General features: G+C 39.5%; 1 protein-coding gene across 1 annotated transcript; it reads left to right on the plus strand.

The window, feature by feature from the left end:
- The first annotated feature begins 3,575 nt into the window (after positions 1-3,575).
- gtpbp3 (GTP binding protein 3, mitochondrial) lies at positions 3,576-24,485 on the plus strand. The gene is made up of 9 exons (XM_063013006.1): positions 3,576-3,622; positions 5,373-5,662; positions 5,983-6,069; positions 11,017-11,219; positions 13,373-13,445; positions 15,434-15,577; positions 18,944-19,109; positions 22,782-23,093; positions 24,244-24,485. The coding sequence occupies exons 1-9, from the start codon at positions 3,576-3,578 to the stop codon at positions 24,473-24,475; spliced, it is 1,554 nt and encodes a 517-aa protein (XP_062869076.1). The 3' UTR covers positions 24,476-24,485.
- Positions 24,486-25,014: the final 529 nt, after the last annotated feature.

Raw genomic sequence — 25,014 nt, forward strand, 5'->3', positions numbered from 1 at the left:
GTCCACCTTGTAGATGTAAAGTCAGAGACGATCGCTCATCTATTGCTGCTGTTTGAGTTGGTCATCTTCTAGACCTTCATCAGTGGTCACAGGACGCTGCCCATGGGGCGCTGTTGGCTGGATATTTTTGGTTGGTGGACTATTCTCAGTCCAGCAGTGACAGTGAGGTGTTTAAAAACTCCATCAGCGCTGCTGTGTCTTATCCACTCATACCAGCACAACACACACTAACACACCACCACCATGTCAGTGTCATTGCAGTGCTGAGAATGATCCACCACCTAAATAATACCTGCTCTGTAGTGGTCCTGTGGGGGTCCTGACCATTGAAGAACAGCATGAAAGAGGGCTAACAAAGCATGCAGAGAAACAGATGGACTACAGTCAGTAATTGTAGAACTACAAAAGTGCTTTTATATGAAGCTGATAAAATGGACAATGTGTGTAGAAATAAGGAGGTGGTTTTAATGTTATGGCTGATCGGGGTATACCGCTATATACGTGCTAGTTGTGGTTAACAGTTAACTTATAATGATTGGTTATAGGCTAAATAAAGAAACTGGGAAATGGACACCCCTAACACCTACTTTTCCTTGTTAGTAAGGGTGAACTTTTATACACAATTTGCGTTATTCCTTTCCAATTCATGTCTTTGACCATAGGAAACCTTGGAACCTTTTTGAATATTGGACTTTTAACCCGGAATTGAGGAGGAATAGTTGAAAAAGCCTAGTAACACTGACCTTTTATAATAATCATTTGTATGACCCACTGAGACGGCAAGCCAAAGTTATCACAGACAGGGACCAGAGGCCAAATGAACTATAAAACTGCCATATTAATAAATGTTCTGCTCACCACATTTAGAGTATACTTTTTATACTTAAGTATAAAAACATACAATTCATAGTTATTACTCTTCACAATTAAAGGGCCAACCACTCAGAGCTGTTTGTTTTGGCATGTCAACAGCAGGACCTTTTATTATAATTTAGTAATTAACTAGCATTTCAGGGTCGACGTTCCGCAATACAGTGGTGGATTACCTCTCATAATTAATTACAAGTAATTTCTTTTGACATGTTCATAAGCCAATTACAGGCAAAATAATTATGATCATTACAAGCATCCGGTTAGCTTTCAAATGAGGACAAATATGTGTCTGTCCAGGCATTGAGTCAGACTGCAAACAGGCAGATGAAAAACCGGTCAGTCTGCCCTAAACCAGACGTATGGACACCCTATTCACTACAAGGGACAATTTAGAGTTGCCAATTCACATAGCATGTTTCTCTTAGTATGGAGTCAGACTGCATGGATCTGTGTGTAACAATATTTGTTTCCAAAAAATAAGATGAACATTTTGTATCATGCCCCAGTAAAAAAATACAACTCTGTTCATCATCTCATAATAACTACACTAATGTTATCAGGAAGAGATTTAATAAAATTAGCATGACAGACAGATGAAAGAACAGTCCGTCCGCCGTAAAATTATCCCTGGAATTGACATTGATCACTGTTGATGGTAGAACATAAATATACACTCGTCAGCATTAACTGTACCTTTACAAATATGTTAAATAAGTTATTTATGGCACTGGCACTAGCAAACACCCTGACAGATTATGACTTTTGAAATTTGCATTGGTAACATTCAGGATGGTTCTTTTGTTTTTTCTTTGGCCCTAATCCCTAAATTTCTTAAATCCCCACAACTGTGAATTAAAAACATTGGTGAATGGTTGGGGTATTCGGTCATGCAGTGTAACACAAAGTGGCAAAACTTGTCCTATCCTTGCTTATAAACGATTATGACTTTTGTTAATCTTACTCATATACCTAATCATGGTAATTATCATTATGGAACAGTATGGAAAATGCAAATGATTTTTTTTTAAACACAGTGTTTATTACATTTACTTTTATTTAATTGCAGACTGTATAAACCCAAGATATGTCCTGTCTTATCCAGTCAGCTTAATTTTATTTGTTAATATACATCCATTCATGCATTTCAGGTCTGAAAAACATTCCAGAAACAATTTGGATGGTAAAGCAGTTATGTTACCATTCCTTCTCACAACACTGAGAAGCTGTATGTTAACCATGTCCAGAAGCGGCGTAAACTTCTCTGGGCTCTGAGGCATCTAGGATGGACCATCACACAGTGAAAACATGTATTGTGGTTAGATGAATCAGCATTCCAGGTCTTTTTCCATCCATACTGTTATCAGCAACAAGTCTAAAAGTCAGGGTCTGTCATGGTATGGGGCTGTGTCAGTGCCCTTGGTTAAAGTAATTTACACTTCTGTGATTGCAACATTAATGCAGAAAAATACATTGAGATCTTAGAGCAACATATGCTGCCTTCAAGACGTCGTCTTTTCCAGGGACGTCCATGCATTTTTCAACAAGACAATGCAAAACATTTACATTTTACATTTTCGGCATTTAGCAGACGCTTTTATCCAAAGCGACTTACAGTACTGTGACAGTATACAATCTAAGCAATTGAGGGTTAAGGGCCTTGCTCAAGCGCCCAACAGTAGCAACCTGGCAGTGGTGAGGCTTGAACCGGCAACCTTCTGATTACTGATCCAGTACCTTAACCACTATGCTACAGCTGCACACATTACAAAGGCATGGCTGTGGAAGAAGAGGGTACGGGTACGGGTACTGGACTGGCCTGCCTGCAGTCCTGACCTGTCCCCAATAGAGAATGTGTGGAGAATTATGAAGCAAAAATTGTGACAACGACGACCCCGTACTATTGCACATCTTAAGACATGTTTGCAGGAAGAATGGGACAAGATAAAACCTAAAACACAAAACGGCTTTTAAGTGTGGTGAAAAGGAATGGCAACATTACGTGGTAACATTAAGTGGTAACTGCTTTACTGTCCCAACTTTTTTTGGAATGTGTTGCAGGCCTGAAATGCAGGGATGGATGTTTATTAATAAATAGTTGAGCAGATAAAACATAAAATATCTCAGATCCATCCTGTCTGCAATGGAATAAAAGTCAAAGTAAATGTAAGAAACTCTGTGTTTTTATTTATTTGCATTTCCATGCTGTCCCAACTTTTTCTGATTTGGGGTTGTATTTGGTCCTCCTCTTTACCCGCAAATTTAGAAATTTAGTTTACAAGAATTATTCCTTTTAAGAATATTTGTTTTAATGTTTTGATAGAAAACATTAAAATTCACTTTAGGACGCATCTTTCAGTACAGTACCGGATCTGTTTATGTGCTTTATGTGCGGACACTTTTTGAGCATGGACAGAGGGGAGGGGTTTAATTTGATTGATGGTGTTGTAAGCGAATTAGAGTCTCGGAAAAGTGCTCAAGCGTCAACGCTCACCAATGAGATTCAACAACAAAGCAGTCAACATTAAGCTGATTGGACGTAAAGCCGGGCTCTGAGAAAGCGCGTGTGAATCGCTGGGTTTACTTTATATGTTCGATTTATTTTCCATGTATTAATGCGCGTATAAGAAGAGCTGCAGTGTTTAACATTGGCTTTAATATCAGTAAATCAGTACTGTAAACAATCTGTAGCTGAACTGTTTATAATGATTTTGACCAGCTGCTGGAGGAGTGTCCTTATAAAAAGCCTCAGGTTTGTTGACTGATTTTTCTATAATTAATAAACCACATGTTAAACCATATGGTTTGCATCTTTGTGAATAAGAATCCAGACTGTATTAAGTTAATGACCCAAAACACACCCTAGTTACTAAAGCACATTGGGGACAGTGGTAGCCTAGTGGGTAGAGCTGGAAGGTTGTCAGTTCGAATCCCAGCTCTGCCATGCAGCCACTGTTGGGCCCTTGAGCAAGGCCCTTAACATCAGGGACAATGTACAATGGTTGTGCAACAAAGTATTGGCCTCTAGTATAAACTGATCAGCCATAACATTAAAACCACCTTCTTGTTTCTACACTCACTGTCCATTTTATCAGCTCCACTAACCATATAGAAGCACTTTGTAGATCTACAATTACTGACTGTAGTCCATGTGTTTCTCTACATACCTTTTTGCCTGCTTTCACCTTGTTCCTCAATGGTCAGGACCCCCACAGGACCACTACAGAGCAGGTATTATTTGGATGGTGGATCATTCTCAGCACTGCAGTGACACTGACATGGTGGTGGTGTGTTAGTGTGTGTTGTGCTGGTATGAATGGATCAGACACAGCAGTGCTGATGGTGTTTTTAAACACCATGTCCACTCACTGTCCCTGCTGGACTGAGAATAGTCCACCAACCAAAAATATCCAGCCAACAGCGCCCCTGTGGGCAGCGTCCTGTGACCACTGATGAAGGTCTAGAAGATGACCAACTCAAACATTAGCAATAGATGAGCGATCGTCTCTGACTTTACATCTGCAAGGTGGACCAAGTAGGTAGGAGTGTCTAATGGAGTGGCCAGTAAGTGGACACGGTATTTAAAACACAACACACACTAACACACCACCACCATGTCATTGTCACTGCAGTGCTGAGAATGATCCACCACCCAAATAATACCTGCTCTGTAGTGGTCCTGTAGGGATCCTGACCATTAAAGAACAGGTGAAAGCAGGTTAAAAAGATATGTAGAGAAACAGATGGACTACAGTCAGTAATTGTAGAGCTACAAAGTGCTTCTATATGGTAAGTGGAGCTGACAAAATGGACAGTGTGTGTAGAAACCAGGAGGTGGTTTTAATGTTATGGCTGATTGGTGTATATAAACAATATTATTTGAGATGACCAATTAAGGGTTTTGTAAAAGAGTAATTATCCTACTGATTACTCAGTCAACCAAATGACTATTATGCTAGCTCACCACTGCTGAGGTCCAGGTTTGAGTCCCAGCTGTGCTGTCTATGTCTGAGAAAAAACACTGCTGGGTTGTTGCTCTGTCCAATGTATTCTTGCTTTGTGCCCAATGTTTCCTGGTGGAATGAATCTGTAGTGACCATGACCAGGATGAGCAGGTTGCTAAAAATATGAAAATGAAACATAGCTTGACTTGATTGAACCATCTGTAAAATATCTTCTGAAGCCTTGCCTTTAAAGCATAACAGTCACCTTAAATTACTACAAAAACACTTCTATGTTCTAAGGAAATTCCAGAAGACCTAAAATTGTAATTTTGAAATATTTAAACGGTTAAATGGCATTGAATCCACTCCTAAAAGATAAAAAGATTGATGTAAAATTAGGGCAAGTGTTTAGCTGTAGTCATTGCTACTTAAGGTGGTGCAAATAGTTAAGTTTGGGGGAATTACTTTTTCACAAGGGTGATGCTGGATAACTTTTAACATGTTACTAAATGTCTTAAATGAACATAGTAATGAATAACATTCTTATTTCTCCTCTAGGCGACAACTGGACCATAGGATTCTCCTTCCCTCTGTTCACACACGTCCTGTTAGGTCTCTGTGCATCAGTCCTGTTCTTGGACATGAAGACACAATATTTGCCTTATCGTCAGGAAGAGGGAGGTGTGGAGTAGCAGTGGTGAGGGTTAGTGGACCACATGCTGCCGGAGCTCTGCATGCTCTTACTGGTCTGAAGCGCACTCTTCCCCCTCGAACCGCTCTCCTCCGCAGTATCATACACCCCACATCAAAAGAGCTACTGGACCGAGGCCTGGTACTTTGGTTCCCAGGTTGGTAAGGAATGGTGCTGTCACACTCCAGTTCTTAAATGCACACTAAGCACGTTCATACTGCAATATATATTTTATATGTAGATGCCCAGCTGGCTGATAGCACCTCTGAGATTTTAACCCGGTTCTCAGGTGGGCTAGCATAATAGAACGCTGCACCACATGAGCACTCTATTGCAATAGTTTTTCTTATCAAGTTAAGTTGAAGTAACTAAAACGTAACCACGTCAAAATAATGTGGTAAACAGTTAGTGTAAATACAGTGCACATTAACAGTAACACTTTCTTTCACACTTTCTTTGTGTAACACTTTCTTTCAGGTCCTCACAGTTTTACAGGGGAGGACAGTGCAGAGTTTCACATCCATGGTGGTCCTGCTGTTATTAGTGGTGTATTACAAGCTATGGGTAAGTATTTTTCTTACATTTTCATGCATCTGTTTGAGTTTTAACCCATAAGACATTCAGAGACGATCCAAAAATTTTGACCACCCTTAGAACAGAGGTGGGCGATTACATTTTTCAAAGGGCCACATAAGAAACTGGGACTGTTGTGGAGGGCCAGACCGATAGGCTGAACTTAATTCTGGTTAATATTAATTTTATCTCTTTATAAATAGCAGTTAATTGTATGCGATCCATTTTTTTTGGATTGCGAGCCACCTAAGGGTTGCGACCCATGATGTAAAATCTCTTGTTCACAGCACTCCGTGGCCAGATTGTTGGTAGTGCAAGCGGCAGCTGAGTTACAATCTGGAATTGGTAATGACTAGATTGAGATAAAGATTAGATATAGATTGGGGGGATAACATTGATTTACTGTATCGGGGATGAGATGGCACCAGGATGAAGGACCAAATGGTACCAGGTACCATAGAATGCCCATTCTTTGGTGGACCAGAGCTGGTTTTATTATTAGTCATTTAATGGTATCAGATTATTAAACAAAACAGCAGCGATAACTGCAACTAAAGAAACTGCAACTTTCTTTAATTTAATATTTTTTCACATTAATATGAAGAAAATGGAGGCTGCTCTGTGTTGTACTGCAAAGACCTACTGCAGGGTTTTAGGCATTAAATATTTATCATGACAGAATTATTTCTTGATCTTTTAGCCATTCAGATATGAACTTGCATTTTTTAATTTTGAATCACAGTTATGCTGCATAACTATTAAACATCATCTTCAGAAGCAAATGAAACAAGAGCAATAACTTTTTTTATACCACACTGTAAAGTAAGTGCTATTACAAACGGTCTAAACAGCTTCAGGGCTGCAATTTGCTGCGTTAGATGACCTCATGTGAACAACCTGAAACAAACGTTGGAAAACCTGCAGCTTTTTGCAATTCTATAACACTGATAAAAGCTTCTTTGCTGTCCAAGCTGAAGAAGGTGATAGGTTGTAAATATACATTAGTAAATAGTGCAAGCACACCCCATGTCCATAGCAACCATATGCTATACTAAATTCAGGGAAAAATGTGCTTAATTTCCCGGAACTTCAGATTTTATGGATTGTTAAAGAAAGATGCCACAATTGATTAATTGATTTTTAATTGATTGATTTTATTAAACCATTTCATATTTTTAAACATAACAAGCACTCCAGCCCTCTTTAGATGCAGTGCCTCTTGTAAAAACAGAAACAGTCAGGGATAACACAAAAAAGACTTATTTCCATTGTGGTCCCTATACATAAATAAGTCCAATAATAAGCAGCATAGCAAGCTTGACACCATAATACACAATACTGTACATTCATTTAAATTCATAAACATTATTAAAACTTTTTTAATTAGCAAAAAAATTTCCCCTTTCATGTAAGCATTCCTTAACGGCCTGTCTAAACCCTTGCAAACTGTCAAAAATTGAAAAATGTCCTGGCAAACGGTTCCACAAAAATACTGCTACTAACCTAAAAGAATCCCTACCCACTTTACTTTTACAGCACAAAAGTACTAAATCTGTGGACTTGTTTTTCGAAAATCAGATTTTATGGATTGTTAAAGAAAGATGCCACAATTGATTGGTTTTTAACTGATACAATACACAGCATAACCTACCTTAATAGTTGAATGTAAACTTAGAACATCCAGCGATGGTGCAAGGTTGGGAATTGGTTTGAAGTTTTCCAAACTTAGTTACCTGAGAGTCATGTTTTTAGCTGCTTAAGACTTCGACATCTTGGACATTTAGACGAAGCGAATGCTAACTGAATTGCCGTAGAACTGATATGACTGCCTCATAGTGCAAATTAACCAGTAAACATGAGGTTAAGCATTCAGGCCTGTAGGTTAGTGTTTGCCACACATGCACTTGTTTATTTGTTAAAAATGTGGTAATCACTTCCAGTGTCTATAGTATCTGCACCACAGTTGAGGGGTCTTTTAGAGCGTGATTCAAAACTGAGGCCATCTGGGCCATTCAAGGTTTTAATTCATTTGTAACCTATCTGTGGTTGAGTTAAGTGCATGTCAGACATCCCAAGTCTCCCGGAAGTTCCCTGATGCCCGCAGGTCATATCGAATCTCCCGGAATCTAGAACGAGCGGCCAAGAACGCGCACGCAGGCGACACAGACTTTTTTCCCCGATCGCGTATTAAATCCGTAATCTGATATACAATCTAGCGCACTGTGTAGGGAACATAAATCAGTTGTCTAATATACTGTCTAGTGCACTATGTAGGGAACATAAATCCGTTATCTGATATACAATTTAGTGCACTATGTAGGGAACATAATTAATTATGTAATACACTGTCTAGTGCACTATGTAAGGAACACAAATCATCATCTAGTTATACTTTTTAGTGCACTATGTAGTGAACATGAATGCGTTATCTAATACACTATCTAGTGCACTATGTAGGGAACATAAATCCGTGATCTGATATACAATCTAGTGCACTGTGTAGGGAACAGAAACCAATTGTCTAATTCACTATCTAGTGCACTACGTATGGAACATAAATTATTTTCTAATATACAATCTAGTGCACTATGTAGGGAACATAAATCTATTATCTTTCACACTATCTAGTGCACTGTGTAGTACACATTAATGTGTTTGTGACGCAAACAGTTAGCTTAGTAGCTCAGTTAAAAGCTCCTAAAAGTTCTGTTATCACCCATATCCTTTGGTGTGTGCTTTTTTTTTTTCTTTTGGGCTTGGGGGGTCGGGGTCGAGGTCCGGGGGTACCTCCCTAAAAATACGTTTTCGCAACTTGGGATGTCTGGCATGTAGAAGTCCCCCACTAATAATAATAATAATAATAAAGTGCTTTAAACACATTTCACCACTAGATGGCAGTGCTAGTTTGTTTCAGCGCTTCATTGAAAGAAGCAATGACCGACTTAACAGGAATACAATTCTAAACATCGATTTTATGGCACATAAAGTGTGTATTTCCTACAATAAATGGTCTTCATTTATGTGTATGGTTATATTTTTATCAGTATTTTAATTTTAATTCCTCAAGCAAAACCTTCGTCCGACCTGCATGGAAATTCACGGCAAAGTTCGCTCAGGTAGCACTGTGTTAAAACACACTAGCACACCAGAACTGACACCTTGAACTCGCGAGTTTAAACGTACGAATGCTATCGGCTGGCTGGGAGCCTATACAGACAATGACTAGCTTGTCTGTTTGTGGGAATGCCTCTATGACCTCTGTTGGTTGGTTGATTGATGGTACCTGCAGAATAAGATAGGGCATAATGGAGATCGATGTGTGACTTTCCGTCCACTATATGCATTTCCATATGAACCCACCTCATGCATGTACCGTAGCAAAATTAATGATCAGCTATGGCACATCAGAGGCGGTGTGAGTTAGTTACAGTCAGGAGCAGTAGAGGAGAAATACAGTTGGAAAATTCAGTCTTTTTTAAGGGAAACTCAGCTGGTTGTGCTTCACACTTTTGGCACCTTTTTGCTGTCATGAGAAACCCGCCCTAAATGCAGGCTGCCTCTGGGGGTCGACCCCATGAGAATCCTTGCTGGACGCCAGTGTTTTCAGTCAAAGGAGTGGCAATTCTGCAGCATCTCTCATATTATGGTCGCTGCCGAATTTACTCAGTATTTTTTTCAAGAAGTTGGGTTGTCCTTCCCCAATACAGCTCTATCTTCACAGCAGAAGCCCATGCCATTCTACTGGCCATAAATTATATTCAGATAAACCCGCCCAAGTTGTTCTTAATATGTTCAGACTTCAAATCTTGCTTACAAGTGCTGCTATCCCTCCAGATGGATCACCCAGTAATCTTAGAGCTCTTAGCTACAGAGAAAGACCTTAGAAAACGTGGAGTCTACGTCACGTGTTGTTGGATCCTCAGCCATTGCAATATCACAGGCAATGAAAAAGCAGACGACCTGGCAAAGAAAGCTGCAGAAAAACAGATTACCTGGTGCTATGTCCCACCCACTGATGTCCTGTACACAATCAGATTACTTTGTAAAAACACATGGCAGGAGGAATGGAATCGTAACACAGCCAACAAACTGTACGAAATCAAGCCACGACGCGACAGGACCTCTACCCAGTATCCATTAAAAAGTCATGACCAAACGGTGTTAACGAGATGCCGTATAGGGCACTCAGCCAAGCCATCGAAGATACCAGAAAAATATTTTACAGAGACACTAATATGAAAGACCTCTTCGAACGCAATAACCCACAAAAAAATCCTGAATTTTTTGAATTACCTAAAGATTAAAAGCCAAATATAGTACATCAACTTTAATTTAGCTTAAACTTTGTTTCGAACCCAACTCTAATGCCATGTACATAGCCTAATTTGAGCTGGAATGGCAATAAACACAAACAAATAAACAAACAAAAGTTGGGTTGTCACACAGTGGTGGATTGAGTAGCTGACATTAAGATACAACCTGGGTCTCATTTTTGAAATTTTTTGTTTATTTTGAAAGAGTATTTTGGTATATTGTCCCTTTTTCTTTCAGTGTCTCTTCATCCATCCTATTCTGGTTATCTATCCAGGAATTGGGTTTATTTCTTTAGCCCTTGTAGGTGCAGGGCTTCGTTTGGCACCTCTGTGGAAGGACGTGCTCTGTCACATTACAATTACTTATCATTTCTGGTAAATTTAGTCTTTTATAAGGGCAATACAGGATTGCTAGCCTTGTACTGGCTCCACTGCTTATAAGGTTCTATGCTGATTGTGTGGGTGGTGCACTAGCCCAGATATTAGACTAGTTACATATAAAACACACTTAGGCTTAACATACCCTAAGATATGACTAAGGTATACATAGACAGAAAGTCTTCAGACCAGATATTCAGGGTGTAGATATTTGATAATAATAACTTTTTTATAATTTGTACATTAGGTAGCGTGCCTGGACTACGTCCTGCAGAGGCGGGTGAGTTCACCCGACGAGCCTTCCATGCTGGAAAACTGGATTTGACAGAAGTCGAAGGGTTGGGAGATTTGATTCACGCTGAAACAGAAGCTCAGAGGAAACAGGCTCTCCGTCAGATGGCAGGGGACCTGGGCCGACTCTATAACGGGTGGAGTCAACAGCTTAAGCATGTATGTACCAAACCTAATACAGCTAAGGTCAGCTTATACAACAATTTGAAGTGATTCTGTTGGAAACAAAGAGCATTTGTAAGGTCCAGATTAGGGTTTCAGTGGTGTTTAATTGGGGTTAAGGTCAGGGCTTTGTTCAAGCCACTGGAATTCTTCCTAAAGGGGGATTTATTTTGGTGGGAGCTCTATTCTTTGAATAGAATTTCTTATTAACATTACATACATACATACACCGATAAGCCATAACATTAAAACCACCTCTTTGTTTCTACACACACTGTCTATTTTATCAGCTTCACCCACCATACAAAAGCACTTTGTAGTTCTACAATTACTGACTGTAGTCCATCTGTTTCTCTGCATGCTTTGTTAGCCCCCTTTCATGCTGTTCTTCAATGGTCTCTTTCAGCAGGATAATGCGCCCTGCCACAAAGCAAAAATGGTTCAGAAATGGTTTGAGGAGCACAACAACAAGTTTGAGGTGTTGACTTGGCCTCTGACTTTCACAGATCTCAATCCAATCGAGCATCTGTAGGATGTGCTGGACAAACAAGTCCGAAAGGATCTGCTGGTAATATCTTGGTGCCAGATACCACAGCACACCTTCAGGGGTCTAGTGGAGTCCATGCCTTGACGGATCAGGGCTGTTTTGGCAGCAAAAGGGGGACCAATACAATATTAGGAAGGTGGTCATAATGTTATGTGTCATTGGTGTATGTTTAAAGCTAATGAGCCATTTAAGATGGTCTTTGTACTGCTGTCAATTGAAAACAGGGGTTTTTTTGGAATGAGGGCTGTATCTCGCTTGCATTTTGCTCGTAACACACTCAACACTTATACTAGATTGTGTAACTGCCTCAAAAATTTAAGTGAGTGTCAGCTGTTGTTTTCTTTTGGTCTCGGCTTATCCTCTGTCTGTTTGTTTAAATGTTAGGGCTCTTATCCAGAACCGTACAGTAGGTGAGAGCAGGGATTAGGGGGCAGGAAATCCTGGCTTGGGTGCATGCCAAATTATTTCTCTGTACATTGATTGCTTGAGGATTTTTATAAGAAGTCCAGCGGGGAAGCCTGCGAGAACATTGTCTGCTTTACTTTACTGATATTTACACATCTAAATTGTTTATGTTTACATCCGTGTATGCTTGAATTGATTAATGGATCGCCAAAAGGGTCTTAATCCATTAATTAATCATCACATGAATTAGAAAAGAATGAGCTATTTTATCATTTTCATTTGTTTGTTTTTGTACTGGTATTAATTACATACAAATTGGAGTAAGCCTTCAAATCAATCTATCTAATCTGCCTGCCTCTATTTGTCTATCTGTCTGTCTGTCTTTCTATCTATCTGTCTATCTGTCTGTCTCTGTCTATCTATCTGTCTGTATGTCTTTGTCTATCTGTCTGTCTGTTTGTCTGTCTGTCTAATCTGTTTCTGTCCATCCATCCATCCATCTATCCATATATTTATCTAATCTGTCTTTCTCGACTGTTTATAGAGGAATTGCCTGTCTGTCTGTCTGTCTGTCTGTCTGTCTGTCTGTCTGTCCTATCTGTCTGTCTGTCTGTCTGTGTCTGTCTATCTATCTATCTATCTATCTATCTATCTATCTATCTATCTATCTATCTATCTATCTATCTATCTATTCTGTCTGTCTGTCTGTCTGTCTGTCTGTCTGTTTAATCTATCTATCTATCTATCTATCTATCTATCTATCTATCTATCTATCTATCTATCTATCTAATCTGTCTGTCTGTCTGTCTGTCTGTCTGTCTGTCTGTTTATCTGTGTCTGTCCGTCCATCCGTCCATCCATCCATCCATCTTATCTAGAGTCTGATGCACTGTCTGTCTAATCTAAATTTTCACCCCCTGTCAAAAATATGTATGTAAAAAGTGGATGCTCCTAATTGCTTCTGAATAAGTAAATGCATATGCATCTGATGCCCTGTGAGGCAATGGCATCCTGTCCAGTGTGAATTCCCATGTTTCCCAGTGTTTCGGGCATGAACAGGCTCTGTATCCACCACAACTGAAAACGAATTTAAATATTGTTAAATCTAGTTAGTATTCAAATAGTAAAAAGAAATGTATGGTATGTCATGTATATATTGTGATCAGTCTAAGCTATGAATGTTTGTGTTCATTTGCAGAGTTTGGCGCATGTAGAGGCTTTCATTGACTTTAGTGAGGGGGAGCTCATAGAGGATGGAGTCCTAAATCAAGGTGGGTCCTTTTAAAAAAAAAAAAAAAAAAAAAGATCCTGGGATTTCTTGCCAGGGTACACCGTGAAGACTTCCTGTTTGCACCAGAGAACGTGCTGTGATGATTGTACGGAGATGTTATCAGTCAAGTGATGAAGTCAAGTGCTAAAAATTCAGTTTCCTCTGAAAGGAAGTCAGTACAGGGTTTCAGCTCTTAATTCTGAAGATCTGTCATAGTTTTGTGCTTAGTGTAACGCTTAATCATTTTCTCCTGTGGTGTAAAACACATTGTATTGATGTTTTTGATGTGCTTCTCGAGAGAATTTAAGGATTTCGTGTGCGTCAAGGAAGAAGTTTGGCACAACTGTCTCCTTCCCCTGACTGATATATGATGGGCGGTAATGACCAGTTAAAGGTCAACATGCAAGAGGAAATTGGCTCAATTTTTTATTGCCAAGGCTTTAGAACTTTGAAGTCTACAGATAAAGAATTTGCCTACAATTGCTATATAACCCACATTGCCCTTAAAATAATTTGTTTATTCCTGATTTCTTCAGGGTCTTCATTTTTGTCACATTAAATGGTTTCTTGGATCAAGTAAAGCTTTATTAATTGGTAATTGTGTTGACGTTTAAAGAGCCACATTGAAGAGCCTTGAGCTCCTTCTACAGCATATAAATAGGGTCCAAGTGAAGCCACTCCAAAACCTTAATTCTGCTTCAGGCTGCCCAGGCTCGTAAAGAGCAAACATCCCCACACCATCACACCATTTTTTGGTATTTTGGTATTTTTTATCATAGGTCTTGTTATGGCTGCTATTAGCTTTACACTAATGGGACTTGTGTTTTCCTTACTGATTAAGTTTCACTACTGACTTATAGGTCCGTAAAACATTGTTTTAAAATTTGGGGTCTTTCGTGTGTTTTAGTCTTTGTTTGTCTGGGTCCTTTTGTGACCCAGATATGCACTATATAGGGAATTTCATATGCCAGCTAGTTCTGGGATTCACCACTGTTCCACCACTATAATGGCTATAATGGATAATGGCTTTCACTCTGGCTTGCTGGATGCCCAAAGCCTTAAAAATGGCCTCGTAAAGCTTTTAGGACCAAAGAAATCTTTTAGTAATAAGCTTGGGTATGTAACCAAGTATGTTTACTCTGCTTCTATTGGTCACAATTTTAGTTAAGTTTGACTTGTAAAAATAGAAGAACTTAGGGAGGAAATACTTTATAGCATTTAGAGAAGATACAGTTAATAAACTTATTTAAAAAATATTAAAATTCTGCCAGTAAATATACAAAAAAATAATACAAAACTGCAGGTGAATAAGCTGGATTCGGCCGCTCAGGTGGAGCCGCGGTAAAAACACACGCTGGAACCAGAGCTGGGATCTCGAATACATCGTATCGAATCTCAGCTCTGCCTGCCGGCTAAGGCTAAGCGGCCACATGAACAACGATTGGCCTGTTGTTCAGATAGGGGTGGGACTAAGCCGGATGGGGTCTCTCTCCAGTGACTGGTGCAATTACGACCTCTGCTGGCTGATTGATGGTGCCTGCACAGAGATGAGAAAAGAGTGCTCTCAGGGTGTGTCCTCTCTGTACACAACGCTGAGCTGCACTGCACTCTCGTCAAAGTGCAGGTGATAAAATGCATACGGCATGCTGCCCATGTGTCGGAGGGGGCGTGGGTTAGCTTCGTTCTCCTCAATCAGAGCAGGGATCGGCATTGGTAGAGAGGAAGCATGACGCAATCGGGCAATTGGACGCGCTAAAAGGGAGAAAAAAGGGAGAAAATGCATAAACAAAAAATATTAAAAAAAAAATAATAAGCTGAATTCAATATTGTCTAAATTAAGGGAAGAAATTTTGGGGGGAAAATGGGAGAAAAAGAGAAATAATAATTAATTGAAAAAAATTTTTAGCACCCCATAGTCATTTTTATGGATAACATTTTAGCTCTCTACCTCTAGTTGTTAAATTGTTTCTTTCTTCTTTCTCCATGCAGTGGATGCAGCAGTATCAAAGCTGCAGACGGAAATAAAGAAACATCTTTGTGATGAGCGGAGAGGCGAGCGACTGCGCTGTGGCGTACAGGTAGTTATAGCAGGATCCACCAATGCCGGCAAGAGCAGCCTGTTCAACCTACTCTGTAAGAACCAGTTATTATTATCTGTTAGTATTTGTAAGATATCCTGTATGAATATTCATTTATTCTTTGATATTATCCATTCTATCAAGGTCAGAGTTGTGGCTGGTCCATTTCCACCGGCAAACACTGGCCGCAAGACAAGAATACCCTAGATAGGGCACCTATCTGTCATGTGGCTTCGGCCACCCCCAGACATAACCAGTCATGTCTGTGTAGACGGCCTCGATGACGAGAGCACTGTTGAGATTTGGTGGGCATAGGTTAAATCTTTTTCTGGGCTAGGCTAAAATAGGAATCCATTTACGACATCTTGGCAAACCAGTAAGCATCCTCTGTTTGTAATACAGTTTCCTTTGTATAGGGTCAGTGATGCTCAGTCTCGAAGTGAAATCCTGCAATTGTTTATACTCGTATGTTCCCTGATCGGTAGTTAATAAAATAAATCGCTATTTGAATTATTAGACATAACAAAGGCTGTACTGGGATATAAATAAAGAGCAATGGATTATTTCTTACACATACGGACAGGTCTTGAATGCTAGCAGTGAAATACATTTATAGTTCATTGGTATGTATTTATTGGGTACATCTATCCAGCACTACTGCGATGCTCAGAGGGTGTCTGAGGTGAACACACTGTGTGCATAAAAAAATTAAATAGCTCCAGTCTCTAACTGGGGTACTAATAGGGTATGAGTTTTCTAATAAAAAGGCTAGTTGGATGAAACATTGTTTAGAAAATCCCAACAACACTGCTGCACTATACACTCATACCAGAGCAAGCAAGCCATGACCCTGTCGCCGGTTTAACACTGTTTCTTCCTTGGACCACTTTTGATAGATACTGACCACTGCTGACCGGCAACATCCCACAAGAGCTGCAGTTTTGGAGATGCTCTGACCCAGTCGTCTAGCCATCACAATTTAGCCCATGTCAAACTAGCTCTAATCCTTACGCTTGTTCATTTTCCTGCTTCTAACACATCAAGTTTAAGGATAAAATTTTCACTTGCTGCCTAATATATCCCACCCACTAACAGGTACCATGTTGAGGAGATAATCAGTGTTATTCTCTTCACTATCAGTGGTCATAATGTTGTGCCTAGTCAGTGTATATATATAGTTATGAAACATCACTCAGGTAGCACAGCGAGCTAATGTTTGCAATTGCAAGTCACCAAATTGGCCTGGTGTCCACACCAGTGCAACGAGCCATGTTTGAGGGAGGGCTGTTAGACAGGGTCTATTCCTGCTACAGCTGCGATATCGATCTCCGGGACTGGTCCGGGCGCCTATGCGAGTGGGGGGTAGTCACATGGAGCATAGCGTGGCTCTCCGTGAACACCCAACACTGCCAGGTGATAAGAAGCGGCGCAGGTTGGACACATGTTGAAGGGGAGGGGGGATGGGTGGTGATCCGGCTCTCCTTGATGTGATTGGGGGTTTCACAGTTGGGAATTGGAAACAACTAGATAAATGGGAAAAAAATCCAGAATAATAATTATGAAACATGTATTTTAAATAAATGAAATTTTTTTTCCATAATTTGAATATTTTATCTGCAAAAATCACATTCTTTGCATCTAAATTCTTTGCATTCCTTTGTTCAAAATTTTTCCACATTTAATCTATCTATCTCTATTTTGTTCTGAAATGAACCAAACAATTTCGTTTTAACCTTAATCAACAGACCCATTAAATAAGCCAAATAAATAATAAGTTATAGAGTTTTCACTGATTATCATGAGCAGTATAGATAATGTTCGAGCTATTTTCCGCTCATAATGTAGATAATGTTTGTACGGTGCAGTACTAACAGTAATGGAGAGTGTATGGATGGATGTGTAGATATCGCTGGATTTCCTGCCCTGCCTGACCTGCATTCATCAGTCTCAGATTTATTCCTGTTTTTTTTTCCAGCCCAGGTCAGACTTGTTGAGCTCAGTCAGGCGTTTTTTTCCTGCTGTTGATACTGATTAACCTGTTCACACGTTACACCGGCAATGTTTTGCTGTTTATGAAGAAAAAAAAAATGCTGAATTTTTTTTTACTTCATGTAAGAAATGATGCTTTAAAAAACTATTGCTAAATGAAACAAAGTTGAAAGAAAATAGTATTAAGGGTGACATAAATTACAGATAAACAACTACTTTAAATTAGGGCTGTTGTAATCGCGATTAACATGTTAAAATTTTAATCGCGATTAAAAACATTAAGATTTAAATTTTTAATCAAACGATTTTTATTGGGCTATGTTTGTGCCTCTTTAAACATACATCACTGTTTTAATTTGTGCTGCTTTAACACAGCAACATTGTGTTTATATTGTATAGCAATAACACATTTTCCAGTTTGCGGTCTTTACAGGCAAAATGAGCTCAGACTCAATCTAACTTTATTTCAGAGGAATTTGGATGGAAAGCCCATGAACTGTACACGTCGTGGGAACATTACAAACACTGGTGTTAAATGGATCACAATGGACTGTAGACGCTTTAACATAGTTAACGATGTAGGTCGAGAGGATGTTATACATGTTGCATCTAGAAATGGTTGATTGTAGTACCCTGAGCGCCTGTTTTCAGTGGCAGGGTTACGAACAGGAAAAGTTGTGTTGTGCTGGTATGAGTGGATCAGACACAGCAGCGCTGATGAAGCTTTTAAACACCTCACTGTCACTGCTGGACTGAGAATAGTCCACCAACCAAAAATATCCAGCCAACAGCGCTCGTGGGCAGCGTCCTGTGACCACTGATGAAGGTCTAGAAGATGATCAACTCAAACAGCAGCAATAGATGAGCGATCGTCTCTGACTTTACATCTACAAGGTGGACCAACTAGGTAGGAGTGTCTAATAGAGTGGACAGTGAGTGGATACGATATTTAAAAGCTCCAGCAGCATTGCTGTGTCTGATCCACTCATACCAGCACAACACACACTAACACACCACCACCATGTCAGTGTCACTGCAGTGCTGAGAATCATCCACCACCTAAATAATACCTGTTCTGTAGTGGTCCTGGGAGAGTTCTGACCATTGAAGAACAGGGTGAAAGCAGGTTAAAAAGATATGTAGAGAAACAGATTGACTACAGTCAGTAATTGTAGAACTACAAAGTGCTTCTATATGATAAGTGGAGCTGATAAAATGGACAGTAAGTGTAGAAACAAGGAGGTGGTTTTAATGTAATGGCTGATCAGTGTATAATGTAATTCAAGAGTCAAATATTAAAATTCTATTTTTGATGTGTCAAATCTAATCTAATGCACTTCATCAGTTGGCTGTTACCTAGCCAGCCTGCTTTAAATTACATGTTCATGATTTGAAATAATCATGGTCACTTTAAATGTGTTTGTCATTGCAGGTCAGCGTCCTGCAGCCATTGTGTCTCCTATAGCAGGCACAACGAGAGATGTCGTGGAGACGCCCCTGGACATTGGAGGCTTTCCAGTCCTGTTAAGTGACACAGCTGGCATGAGGGAGACAGATGACTGCGTAGAGAAAGAGGGCGTCCGCCGGGCACGGAAAACGTAAGACCTGCTCATGGGAAAGAGGACAGTAATATAAACATGGTTGATATTTAGTAGATGGAACATTTAAAAAAAGCCCTGCCAAAGGAGACACACTTTGCATTTCCTTAGCAATTAGTCTTACATTTTTCTTCAGGTGTGTTTCCTGTGCTCAGCTTTGTTTATCCAAAGCGTTCATGTTCATGTGCACGTTGTACGTGAACGTCATTCTGTTGCTTAAAATTTTCCTAACAAACACACAAGATGTTCTTACATTAACACACAGATGGGCAGCAGATTTTCCTGTTACATCTTTAGTAGCATTGAAAGTAGGGATCAAATATTTATATTATTAATGTCTCATAATCAGAATCAACTTTATTCACCAGGTGTGTTTCCACACACAAGGAATTTGTTTCTGGCTGTTGGTGGCGCTACAAAATACAGACAAAACTGTATACACACATTACAGTATACAGCCAAAATAATATACAGTCAAAACTACATACAGACAAAACAGTATACACTCAAAACAATGTACAGACAAAACTATACAGTCAAAACAATATACAGACAAACAATATACAGACAAACAATATACAGACAATACAATGTACAGACAAACAGTATACAGACAATACAATGTACATACAAAACAATATAGACAACACTATACAGACAATACAATGTACAGACAAACAGTATACAGACAATACAATGTACATACAAAACAATATAGACAACAATATACAGACAATACAATGTACAGACAAACAGTATACAGACAATACAATGTACATACAAAACAATATAGACAACACTATACAGACAATACAGTATAGAGACAAAACAATATTGAGATGAGACAACATACAGATGAAACAATATAAAACATTATATAGACAACACAAAATACAGACGAAACAGTATACAGACTATACCATGTACAGTCAAAACAATATGCAGACAAAACAATATACAGTCAAAACAATATACAGACAATACAGTTTACAGACAAAACAGTATACAGACAAAACAGTATACAAACAATATATAGACAACAATATACAGACAAAACAATATACAGACAATGCAATATACAGGGTGGGCCATTTATATGGATACACCTAAATAAAATGGGAATGGTTGGTGATATTAACTTCCTGTTTGTGGCACATTAGTATATGGGAGGGGAAAAACTTTTCAAGATGGGTGGTGACCATGGCGGCCATTTTGAAGTTGGCCATTTTGGATCCAACTTTAGTTTTTTCAATGGGAAGAGGGTCATGTGACACATCAAACTTATAGAGAATTTCACAAGAAAAACAATGGTGTGCTTGGTTTTAACGTAACTTTATTCTTTCATGAGTTATTTACAAGTTTCTGACCACTTATAAAATGTGTTCAAAGTGCTGCCCATTGTGTTGGATTGTCAATGCAACCCTCTTCTCCCACTCTTCACACACTGATACACACACTGACACATTCCCATATACTAATGTGCCACAAACAGGAAGTTAATATCACCAACCCTTCCCATTTTATTTAGGTGTATCCATATAAATGGCCCACCCTGTACAGACAATACAGTGTACAGACGAAACAATATACAGATAATACAGTATACAGACAGTGTACAGACAGTACAGTATACAGACAAAACAGTATACAATGTACAGACATAACAATATACAGACAAAACAGTATACAATGTACAGACATAACAGTATACAGACAAAACTTTATACTGACAATACAGTATACAGAGAAAACAATATACAGACAAAACAATATACAGACAAAACAGTATACAATGTACAGACATAACAGTATACAGACAATACAGTAAACAGATAATACAATACACAGCCGAAACAGTATGCGGACAATACAATATACAGACAATACAGTATACAATGTACAGACAAAACAATATACTGACAATACAGCATACAGACAAAACAATATACAGACAAAACAGTATACAATGTACAGACATAATATACAGACAAGACAATATACAATGTACAGACATAATATACAGACAAGACAGTATACAGACAATACAGTATACAGATAAAACTATATACAGACAATACAGTATACACAATAAAGTATACAGACAAAACAATATACAGACAATAAAGTATACAGACAAAACAATATACAGACAATACAGTATACAGACAAAACAATATACAGACAATAAAGTATACAGACAAAACAATATACAGACAAAACAATATACAGACAATACAGTATACAGACAAAACAATATACAGCCAAGACAATTTACAGACAGTATCTCCAGTCTCTAACTGGGGTACTTATTGGGTATGTGTTTCATAATAAAAAGGAATGATAGTTGGATTAAAAAGTGTTTAATCCCAACAACACTGCTGCACTATACACTCATACCAGAGACAATACAGTTTACAGACAATACACTTTACAGACAATACAGTTGTGTTCAGGGAGTGAGGAGATGTTCCAAAAATACACACACAACCTCAACCCCCCTCAGGTAAAAAGAGTCTTAACAAAAATGATATGAGGAATTTAGTGTTCATGACAGTTTTGCCATTCGTAAGCTTTGCTAATGCACGAACAATTATAGTTATATAATGAGCACAACCCGGTCTCCTGAACAATAGAAAAAGCATTGTTGTTGAATATGTTTTACCATATTTCCTGCATCTGGGAGGATTTAGGTTTGGTGGAAGTGGAAGGAAACTGTAAAAGACATAAAAGACATTATGGTGCAAACAGTGATCTGCTGGAGATCCATAAATGCAGTGATGGCTTTGCATGGCTGTTTAACCACCAAGTATGATATAATTTTACCAGACCAGGTGCATCCTGTTTTGTAAACCACTCTTTTCTAACAAGGTTTTGTATTCTGTAATTGCAGCGCCTTTATATATTAATGAAATCCTTCAAAACATCAGTGTCTGACATCACAAATCTCTTGGTGAATGGGCAAAAACACAAGGTTGTACAAGGTTTTCCTGAGTATATTAATACCTATGGATTTAGTATGTGATAAGCAGTGTGGTAAAACATCATCAATTGTCATCCATTTGTATGAAATAACCATCAAATCCACTCTAAAGCATCCACATGTATCCACGTTTACCTGTATTTTCCTTACTGTGTGGTGGTTTCACTTTTAAACTTGTGTTATACAGCTCAGGGTGCTGGGAAATTGTGAGAATTAGCTTCTCCAAGAGAGTCTAAAACACTTAATGTAATTAAACGACAACCAAGGAACACCAAACTTCTCTTAATTACTGGTCATAAGTACTCTGTACTACTGAAATGACACACCTTTGGTGCAAGAGGGAAATCATTTTTATGTTCAGCCTACAGGACATGAAAAAAGCCTAAATGTTTTAGTTAATGTACATTAAGTCACATTTAGCTTTTTTTACGTTCCAGTTCCAGTTCACATTAGTTATGTGTGACAATTATATATTTTATATATTTACACATATATATTTTATATATATAATGGCGATGATAGGCCACTTGCTTCTTTATGAAGGTTATAACCCAAACTTTTAGCTTACAATTAGTATCAGTGAGGGGATTTTCATTTGACTGAGGCCCTATTTAAAAGTTATTTTTAAAACCCAGACTGACCTTTGTCTTAGGAAGGAGGCTTGCAGAATAAGCATTATCTGATATTTTTAGGGTGGAGATGGCAGATCTGATACTGGCGATTGTTGACTCGACTCAGCTTCCTCCAGAACCTCAGACGGTGCTGGATTTCCTGACTGGCTACCTGAAGAATTTGCTTCCAGACGAGGAGAAGATTCAGGATCACGTTCAGAAATGTCTTTTGATCCTGAACAAAAGTGACCTCCTTCATGATGACCACATCAGCGTCGTTCAGAAAACCCTCCAGCAGGCTTCTAATTTAGTTCCAGTCTGTATTCTGTCGTGCCACAGCCGAGACGGCCTCCATGATTTCCTGACTCTGCTGCAGGACAGAGTAAAGACGCTGTAAGTGAAAAACGTCACATTTGCATCCAATAAAAATGGTTTGATCATAAATGAGAGGTGATTTTTGGATTTTTGACTCATAATTGGCTCTAGGTGAGTGACGCCCTGGCAACTGTTAAAAATGTCTTTAAAGGGCTCACAGGTGGTGCAGCGGGATAATCCACTAGCACACCAGTCCTGGGTTTAGCAGACAAAATTGGCCTCCACTCTGCTGGCTGGGAAAGACCAGACTAAGGGGTGGGGTTATCAATGCTGTGTAACCTTGGTTGCCCAGGGCACCTGTACAGAAAGAGAAGCCAACCTCACGCTCAAATCCACCGAAGTATGGGTGAATGAGAAGGGATTGGTGGACTGCGCACACATCAGAGGGAGTGTGTGTCAGGTGAATATACACCCTCCTTGGATGTAGTCGGGGTCCCCAGCAGTGGATTGGCTATGCTTAATTGGGAGGAAAAGGGGGTAAAATGCATTAAAAAAATGTCCTTTTGGCGCCCAGGTGGCGCAGCGGGATATTCCGCTAGCACACCAGCGCCGAGATTCTGAACTCCTCGGTTCAAAACTCGGCGGTGCCTGCAGCAGACATGTCTCTGCTAGGGCGGGATGACCGGACTATGTGGGTGGGGTCTTCAAACGCTGTGTAAGGACCCTGGTTGGCAGATGGAGAGGCGCCTGTGCAGAGTGCGTAGATTAGGAAGGGTTACGCTGAGGGCTGTGTGCGGGTCGGAGGAGTCGATAGACTAATGGGCAGTGATAGCTCAGTGGTTATGGTATTGGACTATTAATCAGAAGATTGTCGGTTCAAGCCCTACTACCGCCAGGTTGCACTGTTGGGCCCCTGAGAAAGGCACTTAACCCTCAATTGCTCAAATTGTATTGTCATAATTGTAAGTTGATTCGGATAAAAGCGTCAAATGTAAATTTAATGCCCGGAAATTTCACCCAGTACTGGACTGGAATAGGGGCCAGACCCTCTGCAGCACTGATCAGGTTACTATAGATGAATGAATGTTGAACAGTGCAGAGATTGAGATCTTGCATGAACTTTCTGCCTTAACAGAATATTTATATTTATAACAGTAAAAGAGGAAGGATTTTCTGTATGTTTAGTTGGCACAGTGAAACCTGATCCCAATTTTCTACCCTGTTCCAGATGTGGAGAACCGCTGGTGGGCAGCCCAAGTCTCACACAGACTCGTCACCGTACACATCTGCAGAAGAGTGTTGAGGCCCTGAATCAGTATTATCAGTACAGAGACGTTGATCTGGCGCTGGCAGCAGAGGGACTGCGCTTAGGACTCAGCTGCTTGGGTAGGATCACTGGCAAGGTTGGCACCGAAGAGATTTTGGATGTGATTTTCAGAGACTTTTGTATTGGTAAATAAAAAATATAAAAAATATACTGTTCACTATAGGGTTCACAATTGTTTTTTTTATTTGCTATTTATTCAATGTTCTATTTATTTACCCAGTCCGGTCATGTCCATTTGGAGCCTTTATCTCTCTTTTTTTTGTTGTTGTTGCTGCCACTCCTTTGCTGGAACACGCATGCACTCGCTACTTCTTTTCACCTGTCAGGGCGGGGTCTCACAGGGCGTAGAATCACTTGTGGACAGCCACTCACTGCCATGTGTGATCAGTTATTTCAGATAAAGTAAATAATGCTTGTGTTCACTATTATAACATATTAAAGAGTACTGGCTTTCATTCCTAGGTAGAATGGTGGTTCGGGCCCTTTTTCTCCCTTTTTCTCACACAACTGCCCGAGTGTGTCACGCTTCCTCTCCACCGATGCCGATCCCTGCTCTGATTGAGGAGAACGAAGCTAACCCACGCCCCCTCCGACACGTGGGCAGCAGCCGTATACATTTTGTCACCTACACTTTGACGAGTGAAATGCGGATCAGCACTGTGTACGGAGAGA

This window comes from Trichomycterus rosablanca, chromosome 17, assembly GCF_030014385.1.
Source record: "Trichomycterus rosablanca isolate fTriRos1 chromosome 17, fTriRos1.hap1, whole genome shotgun sequence".
NCBI classification, from domain to species: domain Eukaryota; kingdom Metazoa; phylum Chordata; class Actinopteri; order Siluriformes; family Trichomycteridae; genus Trichomycterus; species Trichomycterus rosablanca.

Excerpts from the sequence above, each read along its gene's own strand:
- gtpbp3 (XM_063013006.1), top strand. The coding sequence starts at position 3,576 with ATGATTTTGACCAGCTGCTGGAGGAGTGTCCTTATAAAAAGCCTCAG. Across the intron at positions 5,663-5,982 it reads CCTGGTACTTTGGTTCCCAG|GTCCTCACAGTTTTACAGGG; the intron begins GTTGGTAAGGAA and ends ACTTTCTTTCAG. Across the intron at positions 19,110-22,781 it reads GTCCGCCGGGCACGGAAAAC|GGTGGAGATGGCAGATCTGA; the intron begins GTAAGACCTGCT and ends TGATATTTTTAG.